General features: G+C 32.8%; 2 protein-coding genes across 9 annotated transcripts in view; both read right to left on the minus strand.

The window, feature by feature from the left end:
- The window catches only part of LOC143348719 (sphingomyelin phosphodiesterase), a 39,237-nt gene extending 32,239 nt beyond the window's left edge, over window positions 1–6,998 (minus strand). For 5 of the 7 annotated variants that reach the window (XR_013080817.1, XR_013080818.1, XM_076779332.1 and 2 more), the window contains exon 1: window positions 528–862. The gene's annotated coding sequence lies outside the window, so the exon portion shown is untranslated. Of the gene's footprint in view, window positions 1–527; window positions 863–6,839 lie in introns of those variants that run through there. The other 2 variants (XM_076779304.1, XM_076779313.1) reach the window with 2 other exon arrangements.
- A 5,301-nt stretch (window positions 6,999–12,299) lies between these two features.
- Window positions 12,300–21,865, minus strand: part of LOC143351503 (homeobox protein unc-42) — a 34,398-nt gene continuing 24,832 nt past the window's right edge. The window contains exons 5-7 of one of the 2 annotated variants that reach the window (XR_013081753.1): window positions 19,920–20,019; window positions 15,459–16,110; window positions 12,300–15,350 (exon numbers count right to left, since the gene is read on the minus strand). Coding sequence is in view for 1 of the 2 variants with exons in the window: in XM_076783052.1 (XP_076639167.1) it covers window positions 16,004–16,110; window positions 19,920–20,019 (207 nt within the window). In the remaining variant the exon portion in view is untranslated. Of the gene's footprint in view, window positions 16,111–19,919; window positions 20,020–21,865 lie in introns of both variants that reach the window. The other variant, XM_076783052.1, reaches the window with a different exon arrangement.

Here is a 21,865-nt window from a genome sequence, read left to right on the forward strand (position 1 = left end):
GAAATCTCTGGTAATTAAATGGGCTTAAGAAGTCTGAGCATCTAGACTATTTCGAAAGTTCCGAATGTCAAACAACATCAACAAAACATTCCCGTGTACCTTGTGAAATTTTACGTTTCTATAACGAGCGAACCCAACGAACTTTAATTTCTTTTACGCATTATCCAACTGGCGAGAGAAAAACTAGCTCAACAATAAAACATTTCATAAAACCTGTGGTACTAATAAATTTTATAATTTAGAAAATATTTTTATAATCTAGAAAAATTAAATTTGATCACCGAGATCTAACCGTTATACAAACATAACATATGCCGATCGTCGTAACCTAACGACAATATATTCGAAACAGCAAACGACTGTGTTCAATACAATAATTTTTCCAGACGAAAGGAAAGGAGGCAGATATACTGAAAATTTAAAAATACAAACTCTTCGAAATCAACGAATAGATGAATTAATTAATTTTAATAACGATGGATGTCTAGGGCACCAAGCGATAGGAGGGAATATAGAGAGACACTTACGAATTTTGTAATCCAGTAAGGCGACGCGCAATGCATAAGAAATTTTCCAAGATGCAAGCCACAAGGTGTAAACTGGTTGGAAAGTCGTGTGAAAATTTGAAAGGAAGACGTTATCCGTGTAAAAATAATTTTGTTAGCCAATATCCTCCCGGACGTTCGGCACGTTTTCTAGAGCACTCGAAGCAAGCGCGCACGCACACGTGCTCGTCTCACAACACACTATTGACCGAAAGCCGACTCTTTCTCTCTCTCCTCCTCTTTTCGTTGTTTTGCGCGCGCGCCTACTTCTCACCAACCGCAACCTCCCATCCAACCGCGGTGACGACTCAACGCACACTGAGCGACGCGGGAAGCGCGCATTGTGATGCCCCGGGTATAATTCGACTTCCCCCACTCCTCGCGGGATTAAGGCTGTTTAAACTCAACCGCCTGATTGGTTAATCTCGTGCGCGACCCGACGTACCGACACGAAACTCAGTGTCGACACTGGAAGATTCTTTTTTACAGTCCATCGTACCTGCAAAAATGGGTCATTAGTGACCCATATTACAGCTTTGTCTATAAAACATTTCATCTAACAGAGTTGGGCTTTCACTAGTGATATAATTAATTATAATATAATATAAATTACACAAATGGTAGTATCGAAACTGGAAGATCCCTTTTTACAGTCCATTGTACCTATAAAGATGAGTCATTAGTAACCCATATTCTATTTTTGTCCATAAAACAACTCATCTGCCAGATTTGGGCAAATTTCACTAGTGATATAATTAATTATAATATAATGTAAATTACACAAAAGGCAGCATCGAAACTGGAAGATTCTTTTTTACAGTCCATTGTACCTATAAAGATGGGTCATTAGTAACCCATATTCTACCTTTGCCTATAAAACAATTCATTTAGCAGATTTCACTAGTAATATAATTAATTATAATATAATATAAATTACACAAAAGTCAGCTTCAAAACTGAAGGATTCTTTTTTACAGTCCATCGTACCTGCAAAAATGGGTCATTAGTGACCCATATTACAGCTTTGTCTATAAAACATTTCATCTAACAGAGTTGGGCTTTCACTAGTGATATAATTAATTATAATATAATGTAAATTGATTTTTTAATACTTTGATTGCCACGTCACCCACGGATGGGTGACAGGATTTCCTACTATGGAATTAGAAAAATTAATTCCCAAGTCGAGATATTGAGAAAAATAAATTTATATAAGATTCGTGAATTTTAGGAAATAAATTCTGAAACAAATTTTAGATTACGTAGTTTACAATGGCTAAAATCAAAGTTTTAATCTTGCAGAATATTATGCAGTATTAATCTGACAGCGAATGTGTTAAATATCCAAACGAATGAAGCTACAATTTTCATTTTTTATTAGTACATAAAATTTGCCCAACTTTGCGGTCGTAATTTAGTCGTAAAAATACGTAGGTCGAGATAACTACAATGCACATATGTACATATTGACATTGTATTACATTGAGAAATAGGTTTTTCAATTCTTTAGTAAAAGGGACTAGAGATTATATTTATAATTATGAAATATATAAAATGAAGCTCGAGAATATGTGAGAGTATTGTATTGTTTTTATTGTTGGCATTGAGTCGAAAATTCGACACTGTACGTATCGTATGAAACATATAGCACATACACATCGATGCATACATACGACAGACACACACCACGGAAGTATCACGTGCACCACAAAATGTTACGCATACGCCATAAACACTGCATTATCTTCCTTGCTGGAGCGTGACTCGATAATGCATGGGATTGTGGGAAAGTCCTTAATCGACCATAGTCTCCAATCTACAATGTTAATAGATAGCTCTTTTCAATTCTCGACGCTTGTACGTTGTTAGTGTACCACATTCCTTTCTAGCTATCAATGTCAAGTTGCACATACTTTAGTGACTGATGTTTGGAGACAATTAAATTAAGTTCTTTGAACGAATTTGCGTTTTATGTGGCTTTATGAAACCTCTTACTTTCGATTTATTTCTGTTTCATCTCTAGATTAAGTATTCATTATTGGAGTTCCCTTGCCAAGCATGGCAACAATTAGAATTGGTCATTGATGCAATTACGTTAATAGAAAATTTATTTCAATCGTGTAAATGCAATTGTTGGAAAGAAGCGAAGAAAACAATGCAAGTGCCAAGAATCTCGTTTTTTAAGAGGAAGAAAAGACGTTGCTGATTTTAGATTATTAACAAAATTTGATTTATCTGCATGGTTGATAATGCATGCATGAATAATATATGAATTTGTGGGAAAAAAAGAATTTTACTTGAGAATGTAAAAATGTAGAAAAATATAAAAAGCCAAAATTATATTTCTTTAATAAAATTTCTTCATTTTCTATTAAGAGGTACTGCAAGGATTTATTTTAATAACATACCAGTGATAACATCTATTAATATTATTTCTATTTGCAAAGAGTATGGTACACATAGGATACTTTAAAAGGAAAGAATAAAATTTCCCAACTCTGGCACTTTTCTACAAAACTTTTCCTAGACAACACTAAGTTTATCTTTCCAAAATTAAACAGAGGAAAAACAGACAAATATGCACATAGATTTAAATATTTAAGAAACAAAAAAACAAAGTGCTGAAAAATTTGGTAGTTTAAACTGTTATCCTTTACGACATGATAATAATCTCTAAGATAACATTTAGTCGCAGAACGATTAATATATTTTTTCAAACATTGTAGAAAAATGTAACAGGAACATAGCGTGAAAAATGCTCGTCTAACAAGTCCGTATTCTGCATTTAAGATTTATTCGTTCATGAAGAATGGCCCCCTTTCCGATTCCATTACGAAGTGCTTTGTGAATTATATTTGATCGACAAACTAATTTACTCTGTACGCTCGTGGAAAACGGAACAATACAAATGGAAATCGATGTTTTTAACGCGTTTCGAAGGATGACGTGACACAATCAGTACTATCCTGATCTGGTAAAAAGCAACTGCATCAATTACCAACCTAATCTCGACTGTGAATCCTATTTTCCAACACATTCGAACGGCTTACATAAGCTGTACAAAGTCATTGTCGTGCATGATATAAAATGTCTTATAGCGGATGTGCGTGCTAAAGTTTAAGTAACACCTAAATTACTGATTTTAGCTTCCAATGTGGAATTCGATTGGATACAAATGGTATTCTAAATTTCGGTTTGTAGGTCGTTTCGAGGTCAATTTAATTCTATTAAATGTAATACTTTTGTGTTGATATTAAGTGTAATAAAATAATAGAGGACTTAAAAGTGGTAGTATCTTTGGTTTTCAAATGAGATTAATAAAACATATAATTATAAATAAACTAAGTGGTAACGTCTACTTCCGTCAATGATTTTTTAAATGAAAAGAAGAGATGTAATACTTTTGTGTTGATATTAAGTGTAATAAAATAATACAGGACTTAAAAGTGGCAGTATCTTTGGTTTTCAAATGAGATTAATAAAACATATAATTATAAATAAACTAAGTGGTAACGTCTACTTCCGTCAATGATTTTTAAATGAAAAGAAGAGAAAGAGTAATATCATTCTGAGAAAATTGGTGCGTATAAAAAAGATTTTATAAAGAAGACTTGTACGGAACTAAAATTATCGATTGTAGATCGAAATGCTTTACACGGTACATTCGAAAAATTCAAATTTGATCGAAATTAGCGTCAGTAGTTTTCCCCAACGTTTCTTTCAAACAGTCCTAAATGGCGGAAAAGGTAATCGTCCGTTGGAGAACGGTTCGTCGAGCATGCTGGATGTTGCGACATTTCACAGAACAATGCAGTTGTGGAAAAATGCAACTTTACTGTTGCAACACGCAATGTGTACGAGCGAGTCGTTTTAAAAAAATGTTCCTGTTACTCGATCCAAGTTGGTTTTGGATCAATTTCTCATTCATATCACTAACTTATAGGTAATGTGATATTCTTGTTATCATTTCACACAGGTTTAATAAGAAATAGTATATCTTTCTTGTTAGTATATCTTTTTCGCGACACAATCGATGTTTATTTGTTTAATTGCCACAGCATCGAATTTCATTCCTCAGTAAATTTTATTCTTGAATAACAAATGTTCAGATTCGTAAATAAATTAGCTTGAATGATATCGATTTAAAAAAATATGTCAATAGATTTTAATTGACAAATAAAACGTAAGGTTGGTTTACGAATAATTCTAATATTCGTTATTTGTGAATAAAGTCTGTCCAACTCTACCGTCAATAATATCGATTAGTATTAAAAGACAGTAACAAAACACTAGTCAGGAACAAGGGTTACTTTGAAAAATAAATGGAAGATCACGAATAACATAAACTATATTCGAAATAATTTTTACTCAACTTTGCTATCTTCCATATAAATTCTGAATGGCTTTTTAAAAAATATCCTGTATAATTATACATAGTTTACATACATAGTTTATTAGGCTCAATTTCTGATTGAGAATTGTCGAACCATAAAAATATAACTTGGGGACAAAGTTACCCGGAGCAAATGTTTATACGAACTTCTTGCATTATTTGATGCCCCCTCGTCCAAGAAGTAGGCACCACATGTTCTAATAAAACGCTTTGTACACTAAATCGTATTAATGAGGCGGTGAATTGACTGTAACAGTGAATCAGTGGCTGAGATGTTCCGCATTGCAAGTCTCGCTCACCTTGCCTAATTCGACGTTCATGCTATGTAGAAGGTTACAGAAAAACCAGTCACAAGTTTCTTTCTTTACGCATCCGTGAATAACTGTTTTTTCAGAAATGCGCATTGTACTGTTACGACATAATAAAAGGAACTATGCAAGAAAAGAATACTACAAATTCATTGAATTTCGCAGCTACTAATTACCAGGTGTATAGTGATTTATCTTATCTTTTTGTATTTTTTAGTTAAAAACCTAACGATTAGCCAATATTGCAGTTTTCAACAACAGGAAGGTCGAATGACGCACTAAAATAGATAAGGATTCTTTTCTTTGGTTCTTGGTAGCTGAACAATTGAAATAATGAATGTATTTTTCTCAGGACTGGATCAATCAGTAAACAAAATAAACACTTGCTTGGGGCACTGCAGTACAAAGCTAACAAAAACAATCAAATATTGCCATAAATTAATTTTCAAACTCTCGTTTCGTATTCGATGTCTCGTCAATTAGGCAATTAAAGAGTGAATTACTGAACTGTTCTTCGTCCATTGTCACTGTTCCAATCCTGGTTCTATTGTTAAAGCTTCCATACCTAGTAATTTTTAAAGATTCGGGGGTAAAATATCCTTCAGACGTAGCTATTACTTTCTGAGGCATCAGTTTATTCAAATTAGGCAGCTGAATAATTAAAACACTGCCCCTGGTGTTTGTTGCAGGGCTTAATAGTTTCTGAAAATTTAATTCTGACTACGTATCAGTTTTCAAGGCATTAATTTATTCGAATTGAATGATTGCGAATTAAAATAGTGGGATGAATCTGTTCCAGACGAGATTCAATTGATAGTCGGTTAGCTCACTAAACGCTGCAGATCTCGCGATAAATGAATGTCTCAAGGACACTGTCAATGGCTTTTTCGTGCGCAGAAGACACGTTGTGTGATGTGATTCACACGTGTTTCAACAGAACTAAATATGTTTAAACAATAACGATGAACACAACGCGTTCAGTCGGGGCGTGTTGTGCGTGACGTTATTAACAGTAAGAGGCTCCTATTGGCGTTTTTTACACAGTGGTGGTGAATGCAATCGACCATGGTTGGCATATTTGTATCCATGGGTGTGTCACTATGCAGAGGGAAAGTTTCTGGCTTTCCCACCAGCGTATATTTTTTCCGGAATTCTTGGAAATCGGACTACTGCAGCTAATTGTTGAAACGACCTAGGCTCTAGTATCCAAGAATCTTCGACAATGGTGTCACGGACCATTTATTACACGTAACTATGATTACAAATCTCCTACGTGCAATTTTGCAAACCTAAGTAGATATTTTCCTATCTCGTTACATGTTCAGATTTTTTAAATAATATAATATTTAGACGCATACGTAATTCTATGTTTATTATAAGGCAGGTTAATGCGTTGAGTATACGTTGACATTTGTTCAAAGTGTACTGTGAAAAATAGAAATGTTCAATGATACAATAGATTTGCTATTTATATTTTGACAAATGTTAGCTATCTTCCATTGTAAATGATTTTGTAACATGTAAGTTTAAAATAGCTACAGGTTATTATTGAACAGACCGAAACGTACAAAAAGAAATTGAAAAGTGATTTACCATTTTGCGATCTGTGGTGGATCCAGCTCCTGGAGCGGTGGCTATTTAAATTCTAGCCAGTACAGTATAAAAAGCCACATAATTCACCATCACACACGCGTGCACACGCGTGTTCGTGAATTTCTACGGTTCCAGGGGGATATCACACGCCAAATGCATCCTCTTCTCCCTCTCGACAAACTTTAATCGCTAGATCTCGTTTTTAAACTTTATACAGTGCTTCGATAAAACGTAGAAGTGACTCTTACATTTGTTAAGTGATTGGTTTAAAAGAATGTAGATTACGGGAAAGATTAAAAGTTTCCTTGTCCAATAAATAGAATCTTTAATAATTAATAGAAAAACTCGAAACTGTGCCGGATCAAGATTGATTTCTAACATATAAGTCAAAATAATCCGCATACTGTCGTATTTGATCTCAATTTCATCGAAAGACCTTCGCCAATCAATTAACAATACTCTCATGACGATCGATGATCGGAGTTGGACAAATTTTATTCGCGAATAATAAATAAAATTTGTTAATTCGATCGTAAACTACGTTTTATCGAAGCTGTAATATGGTATCATCCAATAAAGGGATTGTTATTCATTAAATACGTACGATTGCATTGTAATATATGAATATTATTATACAAGATATCTTGAGTTTTTCTCTGCGAATAGCAAGACTTCATCTATGAAGAAAAATAAGAAAAGAATGTTATATAAAGCTCAAAAGAACATTTTTCATATATCTATGTGCAAAATAATGTATCAGAATTACTTCATAAAATAATATAATTTCATAAAAGTTTATTATATTTGTATTCTGTAGAGGAGTGGAAATATTAAAGAGCAGACGACAGTTTTTATTTTGTAATACTTGTATCTAGATTAGTACCGAATTCTTTTTCAAATCATAATGATACACATTTAATAAGTCATGGTTCAATTTTTGAATTTGCAATCTATTTACAAAGAAAATAGACAATGAAATCTAACGAAAGAAAATTAGAAATTATTAAATATTATTACAAGCTTAAATATACAGGGTGTTCGGCCACCCCTGGGAAAAATTTTAATGGGAGATTCTAGAGGCCAAAATACGATGAAAATCAAGAATACTAATTTGTTGATGGAGATTTCGTTAAAAAGTTATTAACGTTTAAAGTTCCGCCCTTACTGAATTTTTTTCTAGAAAGTGAGTAGGATTTCGGGGGTAGGTCTATTCATAAAAAATTATTATAATTGACCCCCGCAACCGAAAATAATTTTTCCAGAACGATTTGAAATTTTTTAATTTTGTCGAAAAATTTCACACCTTCTCGAATTTTTTTCTAGGAAATGAGTAGGATTTCGGCGATATGATTCTTCACCAAAAATGATTGTAATTGACCCCTACAGCTAAAAATATTTTTTTTAGAACGATTTGAAATTTTTTTTTTTCGTCGAAAAATTTAGGCACCTACCCCCTGTCGATTTTTCTTAAAAATTCGTTTTTGATTTTTAATAATTTTGTTTGACGCCTTACAGAAAAGTTGTCTAATACTTTTTTGTAGATACCCATGAGCACTACTTCAGAAAAAAGTTTCATTGAAATATATTCACTATTGCAGGAGTTATGGCTGTTTGAAAATTCGACCATTTTTATGGGGTTTTTCTCATTTTGCGGGGTCAAGGACCAACCTTTCCAATATTTTTATAATTTCTACATATTCTCCACCAAAATACACGTAATTTGCTTTTTTAAACATTAAAATCGTCCAATCCGTTCAGAAGTTATGATGTTTTAAAGATTCGCATGAAAATTCGGTGAACGATTTCTGGCCTGAAATTAGATTTTCGGTAAGGAATTTTTTTCTCGAAAATGCGTAGGATTTCGGGGGTATGTGTAATGACCAAAAATGATTATTATTGATTCTTGCAAACGAAAAATATTTTTTTAAAACGATTTGAAAAATTTTTTTTTCTGCCAAAAAATTTCAACTTACCCGATTTTTTTTCTCGAAAGTGGGTAGGATTTCAGGGATATGTCTATTCACCAAAAATACTTATAATTGACCCCTGCAACCAAAAATAATTTTTCCAGAACGATTTGAAATTTTTGAATTTAATTGTTAATAACTTTTTAACGGAGCATCCATCAACAAATTGGTATTCTTGATTTTCGTCTTATTTTGTCCTCTAAAATCCCCCATTAAAATTTTTCCCAGGGGTGGCCGAACACCCTGTATACATAAAAAAAAATAAAACGTGTAGATATTTGCCTCTAAAGTGGTGATTTTCTCACCAAGGTGTTTCGTAATGGCGTCCTAGGGAATTCTACTGGAGCGCCAACGCCTCCACCAGGAAAAGGTTCCACTAGAAATTACTAGCAGTAGGACTTAACTAGGAATTACATATATCTGCCGTTGCGTAACTATAGTTTTATTTCTCTATGTCGTTAACAGTAAAGTGACATAAGTAAATACTGTGTGGAATTACATAATTTCCCATAGACTTATAAAAATTAATGTCACCATATACTTGAGCTCATTGTAGAATGCAATACTATACATATTATTTCACTGTAAATAGAGTAATTATTTATTAAATGCGTATCGTGACGTTCTGTAAATGCTATAGAATAAAAATTATCAGCACCTTTTCGATATTTAATCTTTAGAATACATTCAGAACCTAATTGAAAAATTTTTATGAAACTCGTAGTATTTTGAGAATTATTTTTGATACGATAATTTTCAGATTTTGTTTAAGCACATACGAATATATTAAAACGTAATATGTAGTTGATAAATAACAATCTGTTGATTGGATTGATAATATAGTGTATAAAATTCACTATCTAGCGTTTCATTTCTGCCATAACTAGTAACTTACCGTGAAGGAGAAGGGATAGCACGACTCTGTAACTTTTCTCTCACATGGCACGAATCTGTGTCACTGAAACTACCGTTAAAGTACTCCTCCGATCGTACGATCGTAAACGCGAACATTTTTACATTAATTTTAGTGATTATTCTCACACCAAAGCTATGCATCTCGTTTACTTTTGCAATTTTTAATACATTTATTATATGATCACATAAAACACACAACTTTCAACTCCGGTTGAAAAACGTTTTCATCGTAGAATTTCATATTTAAAAATACACTGTCACCGGCACAGCAGTGTATCTCAAACTTCATCTAGAGTATGCATTAAAATATTATTTTTTAAACACGTTGTAAAACAATCGATTAAAAAACTATTATTCGTATCCAAGCAATTTTAATTTAACTCAAACTATTTAAAAGAAATTACGTATTTGTACGGGTCTTTTTTGGAATTTATTTAATCATATTTAATAATGAATTACTTTTGAGTATCAGAAAAAAATCAGTAGAGTGATATGTTATAAATACGCAACAATGTTGATAAAACTATGCAACAAATTTTAGTTTTTCCAAACTTTCAAGTTATTTAAACTGTGACTTTTCTTATGTTCATTTTGCTATTTTTAATACACGTTTAAGATTTTAATTCTCCATATTGTATTTGAAAGTACAATGTTGCGTAATATATAGAAATATTTAAAAATCGTCAATATGATTTGTACTAATATAATACATAAAATTTTGTTTTCATTAATATACAAAGTAATAAAGAGATGTAGCAATTTTGCTTTCAGAAAATCTTCTTTCTTTCTTTTGTGAGTCACAAACTCCCACATTGCGTTGTGGATTGTAGATTGAGAAACACTGGTCAACTATATTATTTATGCTGAAGATATATGTATGGTATCTCTTCATTTGCCTAGAATTGAATGCACCACAACGATACTTGGTTTGATTTGTTAAATTATTTATTTCTAAACGTTTTCACGTAGATCAACGAAGTCTATTTCACTAACACTTCGGCCAAGCTTTAGTTTTAACCTCGACGTACGTTGATATTGTTTAATTATTATGTGTCGCATTGTGGCGCTTGCTGCGCCACCAACCATAATCGTTTGCAAGGCGTGGACTTATACTAAAAAGCAAGATCCTATGTTTTTAGGACGGAACATGAAAGGCAGAAATGTCGTCTCTTTGAATGTCTACCTCACAGTAGTCTAATCCATGGCGTAGTTATTTTAACAATTTCCCTTTCGTTGTAAATATACCAACAATTTTTAAATAATTCTTTACACAAACAAATAAAGGTCCATACGATCATACGCTTTATCCATGCCATTTTCAGATCAGCATGCGTCAAAATTGTACTAATTTAGAAAATATTGATAGTTTCGAAAATGGCGGGACAGCTATGTTTCTTGCGCATGAGCATTAAGGACAATGTCAATAACCTGCTTCTGTATATACCTTTTGTTGTTTTTAAAAATTATGATATCCCTTTTGCTATCATTTAAATCCATCATGGATCAATAATAATGATGTACTTACATAAATGGTTGACTTGTCTTACGCTGCCATGTTTGAAAGTCCACCAAAATAATTCCCTAGTTTCCATGACATTTCGAACGTGTCACCATTTCTGTGTAAATGAAAATAGTTAGTAAGAATAAATTACAGTAATTAAAAACTTTTTTGCATTGCGTGCCCAAAACATGAGATACGATAAATAGAATATATAATATGTGCTTCAAGATCAATACATTCCTTTTACCCAATACTGTTGAAGGAACGGCCTTGAGGTCACTGGTTTAGGTCAAATATTGCAGAATGGTAGATTTGGTTACCCTGTTAATAAAATTATTATTCAATAATTTGTTAGATATTTGTAATTGAATATTCATTGTCGGTTTAATTCAGTTGTATTCGAAACTTTTACGAATTAATATTTTAGTTTAGTAGCAACAGATCAGAGTTCCCACGCGGTAGACTAATGTTCAATTCCCCGAGACGAACAAATCGTTTTTTCTTTAATTTTTTTTTTGTATTAATTTTTTTGCATATGAAGACACGTAATGGAGTTTAAATAAGTAACAAATTAAACGTCTTGACTTACTAGGAAGCTTACAAAAGTTTTGTTTGCTGTAGAAAAGGAACATAAAAATTCACTGTAAAGACACTGTTCAGAATAAACCATCTTTTAATAGATGCTCTTCATTTAGTTTCTTTTTAAACTTACACTCAAAGATATTAATTAATCGTGAAATTGGAGGTTGCAAATCCATTCTAACTTTAGTATAATTTGCTGAGAATCGAAAGACTAAATGTAAGATTCATTTCGATGCTTGTCATATCAGTTTCGTGGATCAGTTATAATAAATATTAGTATAAAAGATCACATCTGTAGCTATTCCATTTAACGATAATTCATATTTCTATGCTTTTTTTTTACAGCAAACGAAGTTTTTGCATTTTGTAATTATCGCTGCACACGGTACCTATTTTCGTCGTTTCAGTGGGAATATTTCACAAACAGCGTGTAATTTTAAATGTAATTTTTATTTAGGCTATGTACAACACATACGTACAATACGTGACCCTTGCTTAAAACTATGTTACGTCGCCCGGTATGCATTTCCACTTAATCTTTAACGCCCCCTAATCCTTTTTCCCCCGACATACGTGGTTGTGTGTGGAAGTGTATACGTTTCATGCATGCGCTCCTGTACCGTACACACGTGTATACGTCTCCATACATGCGCTCCTGTACCGTACACGCGTGTATGTGTAAGTGCATGTGTGCTCGTGTGTCATGTGATATGTTACAAATTTTTAGGAACATTTCGCGTGGAACACCGCGAGTGATATTAGTATTAAGGTCGCAGCGAAACTACATGAAAACAATGCAGTCGTCTGCAACTCCATTCTCGATCAATATATGGATTAGACACTTATCGAAAAATGACACCAATATAGACGATTGTTGATTGGACAGACTCCAAATATCACCACTGAAAGGCGCCAGGTAGAACTGCCAATTTGGTAATTTTTAAATAAGAGAAAAGGGAAACGTGTTCTTCAAAATAATATACAACTGAAGAAGCTTCACATTTAACGAAACAAAAACTGTAACTCTCGAGTCGTTAGTATCGTTTTTTATTTTATCAACATCTTAACTATTTTTTTTTAAACAGTCTTTTGCCAAAGCAGAATCTTAAAGCGTTTCGAAATTAATTTTTTGAAAGATTCAAAATATATGACCGAAGTTTAAAAAATTTCTAAGTCAAATTCACGAGGATCTTTTTACATTTCGAAGACGTAGATCATCGAAATATATGTATATCGTTCCTATTTCGAAAAGACAGAGTTCCTATGATAGAGTCGTAGACGCGAAGGAAAATTCGTGTTTTGGGTTTGAAACCTGGCGCCCCTCAAATTTCGAACGCAAGAATCGTCAGTTACCCTCATCTACCCTCCCTTCCCGATTATTTAAAATTCTGGCAAACATAAGCACACAAATCAATGCCTAATATTCCACTAAGGGTAGGTATGGCTTACATTCTTAAAAGGACATTGAAAAATCGCATATGCTAGAATATCTGTTGAGTACACTGTATATGTATCTCGCCCTTATTTACAGTTCCCTTCCATTAACGAAAATGTTCTGGATCGTTGTTAAGAAACTAACGAAAGATCGCGCGGACCGTTTGCGGCGTCGGGTTCCACGTTGCGTATGCATATCGATTATGTATACGAACCGCGTACCATATCGTGAAACAAGAAACACCTCTTTAACCCTTTAATTCCTGATTTTGTTTACCAGCGAAAGATAACGCAAAAAAAGAAACAATTTGAAACAAACCACGAGATGCGTCGATACGAGAAATGCTTAAAAATTCGTTGGCTATGCGGTGAAATGTATCCTCGTATATCCTCGACGAATAACGGCAAAATTTATAACAATAATCGAAGATTAAAACGCTAAATACTACGAAAAAATTCCATTTCAAAGATACTGTGAAATCTACTATGCTTTGGACAGGGTATAAAACAGTATTTGTCACGGATTTCACAAATAAAACTCATCGAGATTGGTAGATGTGAAAAAGACGTTCGAATGTGTTTTATTATTGTATTTTCTTCTCGATAGAAGGATGAAAAGCATGTTCTGGGGCTAACTAAAGAGTTAACATTTTGTCCAATTAAATTATGCACACTTGTTCCAGGGTATAAAATGTGTGATTATTAAAAATGACAAGACATTGATCGCGTTCTCCTTAAGTGAGGACTAATTTTTATAGTTTCTTGCAATACTTGGAGTTTTTAGATATCTGTCAGAACTATAGTTTGGAGCTCAAGAAAATGGTCCCGTAGAATAGAGATTGTTCAGTAGCTGTGCGTGAAATAGTATTTTTCAAAATGGAAAAGGTAGGAACGAATCAAATTTTAATAATCGTTAGAGTATATCTTTTATCTAAGGTGGGTGAGTTACAAAGTTTAGAAACCAAAGTGTAATTATTAAGAAGTTTAAATTTAATACTGACCAATAGATGATAGTCTTTGCAAGTCTTGCTTAGTTGTGTGTGTGTGAGTTTTCAAAGGTGTCGAAAATCCTGAGCAATGAAATCCGTATTTCTTCCAGAACTATAGTCTTCAACTCTCAACAGTAAAGTGTTGCTCTTCCAGTTGCTTCAACTTGACGAAATGGTTTTTCCAATTTCGATCGTTTTTCGACAGTTAAAAGAATAGTGTTGTAATTGATGTCAAAAGTTTATGAATTTCATCAAAATGAGAATACAGTTCGTCTGTGAACTATTATTCCTTCTGAACTTTTCATCCTCTTATTAGGTAGAATACGTAAAATCGTAGAAGAAATGTGTCTTGTACTTTAGGATCAAAATGAATTTTCCATGAATATCATGGTATGATGGAAATTATTATGCTACAAAAAGAACAATACTGCTTAAACTCGTGGCATAGTTTAGGGGAATGATTCTTAACCATTTTGGGTTTCTGACACAATTTAAACCAGTGTTTTTCAAACAGTTATTAATCCCAAGATTATGTTAATAGGGCGTTGCAAATTTCCAAACGAAAATAGAAAATGTATTTGTGTAGTTTAGCCTAATTAAAAACACCAAACAAAAAGTGTGTATTATCAGTCGAAAAGTTGAAATTGTTTTTTATTTCTGTTACAAATAAAAGAAGCTTTACTGAACTTTTTTATTCCAACGAGATAGTTTTATTTCGAAGCCATGTACACAGAATTTTTTGATACTATTCAATCAGAAAAATTTATTATCAAATAGTATTAAACAAATTTTAAGATGAATCATAATTCTTTTTTCAAAATTGTTTTTGCCCATTGCTGTGACAAGCAACGTAGAAAAGGTACAAAAACATTTTAATTGTATAAAATTGCATAAGAACCAAATGCAGCCTTCTAAAAGTAGTTTTTAAATATATTTGGAAGATAATAATTTAATTCCACTCTATGCAATTCGTGTAATAACGAAGTTTGAGAAACACTGGTTCAGAAGAGAGAAAACCTGATGCAGTTCTCGACCCGATGATTAAGAATCGATTAACTAGAAACAAAGTGGAGAAGTTCTTTGACCCCGGAAACAACTCTGCACAATTCGATTGGTATGGTACCTTCTAAACTTTGTATCTTTCTCTCGAGTAGAACTCTACACGGGAATTTCAAGATCAATAAGAATTTTTCCCCTTACCTTTTCAATCATCGCCATTCTAGACGCGTACATAAATCCGCGAAATCCATGGCAATTATTCTTTGTCTCACCCTGTATAAAACATTTTTAATCTGCTTACATAAACATTTGCACTAATAGTCCTATATTATGCGCGAATACGTATATTTAATGGGAGATATTGCGACATTAACAAAGTACTTTACCAAAATATCATTAACAGTATGACGAAATGTTAGTTAACGTCTCACTAATTTCAACTCATTCGCCAGAAGTCGTCCTCCTATCGTAATATTAATAAACAAATAATTTTGACAAAACTTCGAACGTCGGCACGATGCATTTCGTGCCCATCGGAAATTCAATTTCTCGTTTCTCGAAAAAACGCCACGAGAATCGCGTTAAATTCCATTTTCGTTTCACCGTTTCTTTACGTCTCCTTGGTGGTGTCTTGAAATATTGTTCTTTTTGTTACTTTTTTTTTACTCCCCTTTCCTCGACAACACAATTTCGGCAATGCTGAGTCGTCCAAACGAAGATACGCATTCAAATACTTGTGTGGAGTTCTCGAATAACCCCACCAATACACGTTTACAATTATGTTTGATATTGCAGCATCGGGGCAGCGAGATTTGGATGGTGAGCTGTATTCATTCTTAAAGCGGAGATGCTCTTGTTGTACCATTCATCCTCCGCTGACATTCCTAAAACGAGACAATACATGCATTAATAGAGATCTTATTTTATATTTGACGTGTTTACTTAATTAACTGGCAAGGGAATTAGTTACTCGAATATTCTGTGTCTTTTCGGTACTCTGCTCGGTTATAAAATGGCTCCATGAAAGTGTTAAGACTAAACCTACCGGACACTTCATGTATACACATTCCTACCAAGGCCGATCAAATGACCAGTCTTTCTTTTTCTCTTTTACGAGGCAAGGTACTTCTAATTTTTGCATATATATAGAAAGTTATGTTTTGAAGTTCATTCGTTAGATATCTTTCTTTTTTATGCCGAAAATTTTTTAAATAATCAATAATTTTACTATAAATGTGCATACCTAGAACTTTAACTTCATACAGAAAATTTACAAACTACGTCGATATTTTTTAATTTTTTTAAGTCGATACCGTAGTTAGTTACGAAGTAAACTTATTATTAACGATAAAATGCTGGCTAGCAATTATGCAAACATCCTGTATACAAATTTAAATTCAATTAAATAAACAATTTATCATCCAGTTTTATCGCGCACCAGTCCTATTATCAATAGGAATTGCTGAAACTTCTTCAGGTATATAGCGTCAAAGTAAATATCAAAATAAATATAGAAGACAGTATAAATTATAACAGTAGTTATATTCATTGGATAGAGAATAAAATGCCCTTTAAAATGAGCGTTCGTTCAAGTCAATAGCGTAATTAGTTCCGGAGATATAACGATTTTTGTTTCAAGTCGATCGAGTGGTTAGTTCCGGAGATATAAGGCTCCAAAGCGTTTGTTTACGTCGCGAGATCAATGACCTTTTACTACGGTCTTGGCAAGGTCGTTGACTGCAGTAGTAAATAGTAAACACTACGTCACTCGATCACGTTTGTCACATCGCACGTACGAGAGAGAGGTCCGATGCGTTAGATGAAGAAAGAGATAGTCGAATTAAATAAATTACCTTTTACATAAATTACTATATCTCGAAAACGAAAAGTCGGATCGACAAAAACTAAAAGCCATTTTAAAGAGGAAGCTTCATTGCTTCCAACAGTGGCTCAATTATTGATAAAACAGTGGTAGTTTCAGAATTGCATGCGTCTAAAGTTTTAGTAATTTTAATACGCGTTAATAGACTTTCGTAAGACGATGGGTGAAATTTTAAAAATTACCCCTTTATTTAAATTACGATATCTCCAAAACAGAAAGTCAGATCGACAAAAACGAAACATCATTTCAAAGGGGAAGCTTTGACGTTTCTAACAGTGGCTCCATTATGAAAAAAACACTAGTGGTTTCAGAACTGCACACGTCTAAAGTATTATTACTTTTAATACACATTAATAGACTTTTATAATACGGAGGGTGAAATTTTAAAAATTACCCCTTCATTTAAATTATGATATCTCTACATTCGAAAGTCGGATCGACAAAAACCAAAAATCATTTCAAAGGGGAAGCTTTGTCAAAAGACACTAGTGGTTTTAGAGCTGCATGCGTGTAAGCTTGAAGGAAAACTAATATAAAATTCTACTCCTAAAAATTCTAAATCGTAATAGAAACGATAGAGTTTTGACGATTCTTCTATATTTTAAATTATATTTATATATTCAGATAATAGATTTCTTGGATAGTTTGAAGAATTAAAAAAAATAACAGGCGTTTCTAATACTAAATACTAAAATATTCATATCGAATAGTTTCTTGTAAAAATTAAATTTACGTAATGAAACTTGGTTAAAGGTTGTTAGATTATATTATAATTTTCCAGAAGAACGTTCGATATAAATATGAAAATATCCATCCATCCTTCCGTATCGGGAACAGTTAGACGAAGGAAACTAAATTTCTTTTTTCTTCGAAAGCAATCAGGTGATTCGATTTAAAGACTTTCCCAGAACCTTCTTCGTAGCGACTAATCGACAGATTTGCTATCGCATTAAGACGTTAAATCGTTACGAGAATCTGGGATATTGGTAAAAGACCTACGCCCAACGTGGATGTCTATATGAAGAGTAGCAGACAGCCAATTCGCGAATAGTCTTGATTCGATTTAAAAGCGATATTCCATCTTGCACCGGAAATGGTGTAAGACGGCGCTGGAGCGGAAATAGAGAGAACGTCTTGGACTGAACGCACGTTTGCACGGACGTCCGATTCCCGTCATTTCCGGCGTAGCTTTTTTTACAAAATCATTCGATAATCTCGTGTCAACACCCAAGGGAGACACAAAATATAAAAGGACTTGTATTTCACGTTTTCAATTTCCTATGTCGAGTACTTGGTATTTAATTGTACAAAATCACGTGAAATAATAAACATTAAATTATTCGTTCAGTACATAAATAGTGGCATATGTTGAAAATAACATTTTTCTTTCGTAAGTTATAATCTTGCGTAAACGCACCCCTCGACAAATTAAATATTTTAAGAAATCAACGAGGATATCTACTGTATTTTTTTGTTTCTTTATTAATTGGTAAAAGGACTGATCTTTTCCAATTATTTTTATAGAGCATCAATAAATTTATATTTAAGTTTATATTTATAATTTTTATTTACATAAAGTATATTAGTAACCAGTTATGTTTCTAAAAGATTCCTAACGTAGAAGAATCCAATTATACCCAGTGAAAATTTGGTAAAATTTCTGCTATGAAATTCATGCGAGCCTCGAAAATGGCCGAGCGAAATTTTTTTTATATCGATGTATTCTACTCGACAGGAGAATAATAAGTTCAAAAGGAAGCGCACGTCGCAAACGAACCGTTTTTTTCACAAAACAATGTTAAAGTTTTAGCCAATTAGATTATACAGAATTGCTCCCGGGAGCAAAGCGCTTCCCTCACTTTGTGCCCCGTTACTATAGTCACCGGCACTGTCCATTGGTTCGGCTCTTTCTACGCCCAGTATTATATTTGTATATAATATGGCATTATTTAACGTTCTTGTATATTAGGTGTGACGCTAAAAATATTACGGTTAATTTCTTTAACGTTACAGAAAATCTCTGTTGTTATAACGTTCGTATCGTATCGAAAAGACTATTTTTAATTTGGTTTTTCGACGCGTTCAAGTATTGTTACTTTAAATAATATAATCCTCCGCTCGTGTAGTTAATTTGTAGAGTTTGAATCCTGTATGTCATCGTGAATGTGGAAATTTTAGTGAGTGTATACAATTATTATAGATAGTGTACTTTATTTTAAATAAATTTTTGTTTAGTGGTTTGTAAATCATTTACATTTACTAGTGAGTGTACAAAGTGTGTACCCCCCTTACTAATTGGATTTCGTTTAATTTTCCTACGTAATTGTCTGAGTTTGGTTCTATTTACACGACAATAAAATAATTTACAATTTTTAAAAACAATCCATAAAGATTAACTATTTTAATACACGAATACAATAGTCACGAATATGTATGATTTAATGGAAGTATAACCATTTTTAAAAATAACTCGTTAATTGGGGTGAAGTTGTGTCACAGCTGATTTTGCCATTACACACTACTTGATATACTAAATAAATAAATAAAAACAGTTTTCATTTGATTTACGAGTTATATAATTTGACAAAAATTAGCACTATATTTTCAATTGTGAAACCAACAACTTTCAAGATTATTAAAAATTCATGGGGGTACGTTTAAATATTTAAATTTCAACAGAACTTAAAATAAAATTAAATAAAAAGTAAAATTGAAGGTAAAACGTTTCTTTTAGTTGTATTAATTCTTAAAAATATGTATACACAAGAGATAGTGATTTATTTTAGTTTAATAATAATTATATGTACTCACCCATTGCATCTTGTCTCATACCAGTAACTGCCGACATATTCGACGCCGAATGCGACATAGAAAATGGTTGTGTCATACTTGGATAAGACGTTGTACCCATCTGCAGAAACAGATTCGCGTGTAAGTGAATTATTTATTTCACGAAACCGATATTACAACATATTTTACTAGGACGAATTAATTCAAAATAGTAACTGGTCATTAGTAACGAATACGAAACGTGTCGATGAATAAACTACGTTCTTAAGGCGGTGTTCTTAATTATAGAAGTCAAACAATCATTTAAAAATTTTATTTTGTACGTTTGAATTCCACAAAACGACGAAGTTATTGAACAGAGTAATTTTCACTAATAGTTATAATAAACTGTAATTAATTACTTAAGTATATATATAAAAAATAGTAAAAATAAATCAAATTATGAAGAATCGTTATTCTATAAATATTGTCTGGTAGAGGATGCTCATTTATTTGACAGAATTAAAGATTTCATACTATAATTATCTTCTGATGGACATAAAAATATTCTGTATCATTCCACCGTTGAAATATATTACACAACTCATACCTATACTAATTTTCATTCTAATGCAAAGATTTCTTCATAGAAAATAAAATAAAAATACCAGACTGCCTCTTGAATTATGCTATACGATTCTCATGTTATGCAGTTTATATTGGAAACTAGTTTATCCGAGTAAACAACACAGAAAAAAGGTTTAAACAAGTACTGTACTAATTGTAATTCTAATACAAATATTCCTTCGTAGAAAATAAAATCAAAATATCAGTCTGCCCCTTAAATTATGCCGTACAATTCTCATATTATGCAATTTATATTGGAAACTAGTTTATCGAGTAAACAACACAGAAAAAAGGTTTGAACAAGTACTATACTAATTTTCATTCTAATGCAAAGATTTCTTCGTAGAAAATAAAATAAAAATACCAGACTGCCTCTTGAATTATGCTATACGATTCTCATGTTATGCAGTTTATATTGGAAACTAGTTTATCGAGTAAACAACACAGAAAAAAAGTTTGAACAAGTACTATACTAATTGTCATTCTAATTCAAATATTCCTTCGTAGAAAATAAAATAAAAATACCAGACTGCCCCTTGAATTATGCCATACGATTTTCATGTTATGCAGTTTATATTGGAAACTAGTTTATCGAGTAAACAACACAGAAAAAAGGTTTGAACAAGTACTATACTAATTTTCATTCTAATGCAAATATTTCTTCGTAGAAAATAAAATAAAAATACCAGTCTGTCCCTTGAATTATGCCATACGGTTCTCATATTATGCAGTTTATAATGGAAACTAGTTTATCGAGTAAATAACATAGAAAAAGTATTTGCACGAGTACTGGCGAACGGTTTTGCGACGCTGAAATTCGAAACGCGGTTACGAAGATCGATTACGAGGATCTCGAAAGCTTTTTCGCTGGCAAATCGGCACATTCGAAGAATTATTGGCTTAATTAAACCAGTAGGCATTCGGTAATCCGCCCGACCCAACTAATCAGTCTAAATGCAATTTAGGTACATCGACCGATAGCGATGCGCCGGACGCTCAGGTGCACTTCAATTTAATACCTCGGTTAAAACCATTAACGAGAAACGCATCGAACTCATCTGTTGGGGTACGGATACGTCGGCTGCTGGATTTGATGTATCGATTGTCGTGCAAGCAATCGAAATCAGAACGTGTAAACATAACGCGACGCGTCTACTCCCGTTCGTTTTTGCCATTTACTCGATTTACTCTTTAATCGAAAGTCGATTTGTTGAACGTATCGTTACTATTATCGATAGACTGTGAATCTTTATGCGCTTAAGATACAGACGGATCATATTTCGACATTTTTCCGTAACGTTGGAACAAAATTTTAAGGAACCATTCGTGTGTTTTTACATTGCAATGAGAAACGACAAAAA

Source organism: Colletes latitarsis, chromosome 2 (assembly GCF_051014445.1).
Source record: "Colletes latitarsis isolate SP2378_abdomen chromosome 2, iyColLati1, whole genome shotgun sequence".
NCBI classification, from domain to species: Eukaryota; Metazoa; Arthropoda; class Insecta; order Hymenoptera; family Colletidae; genus Colletes; species Colletes latitarsis.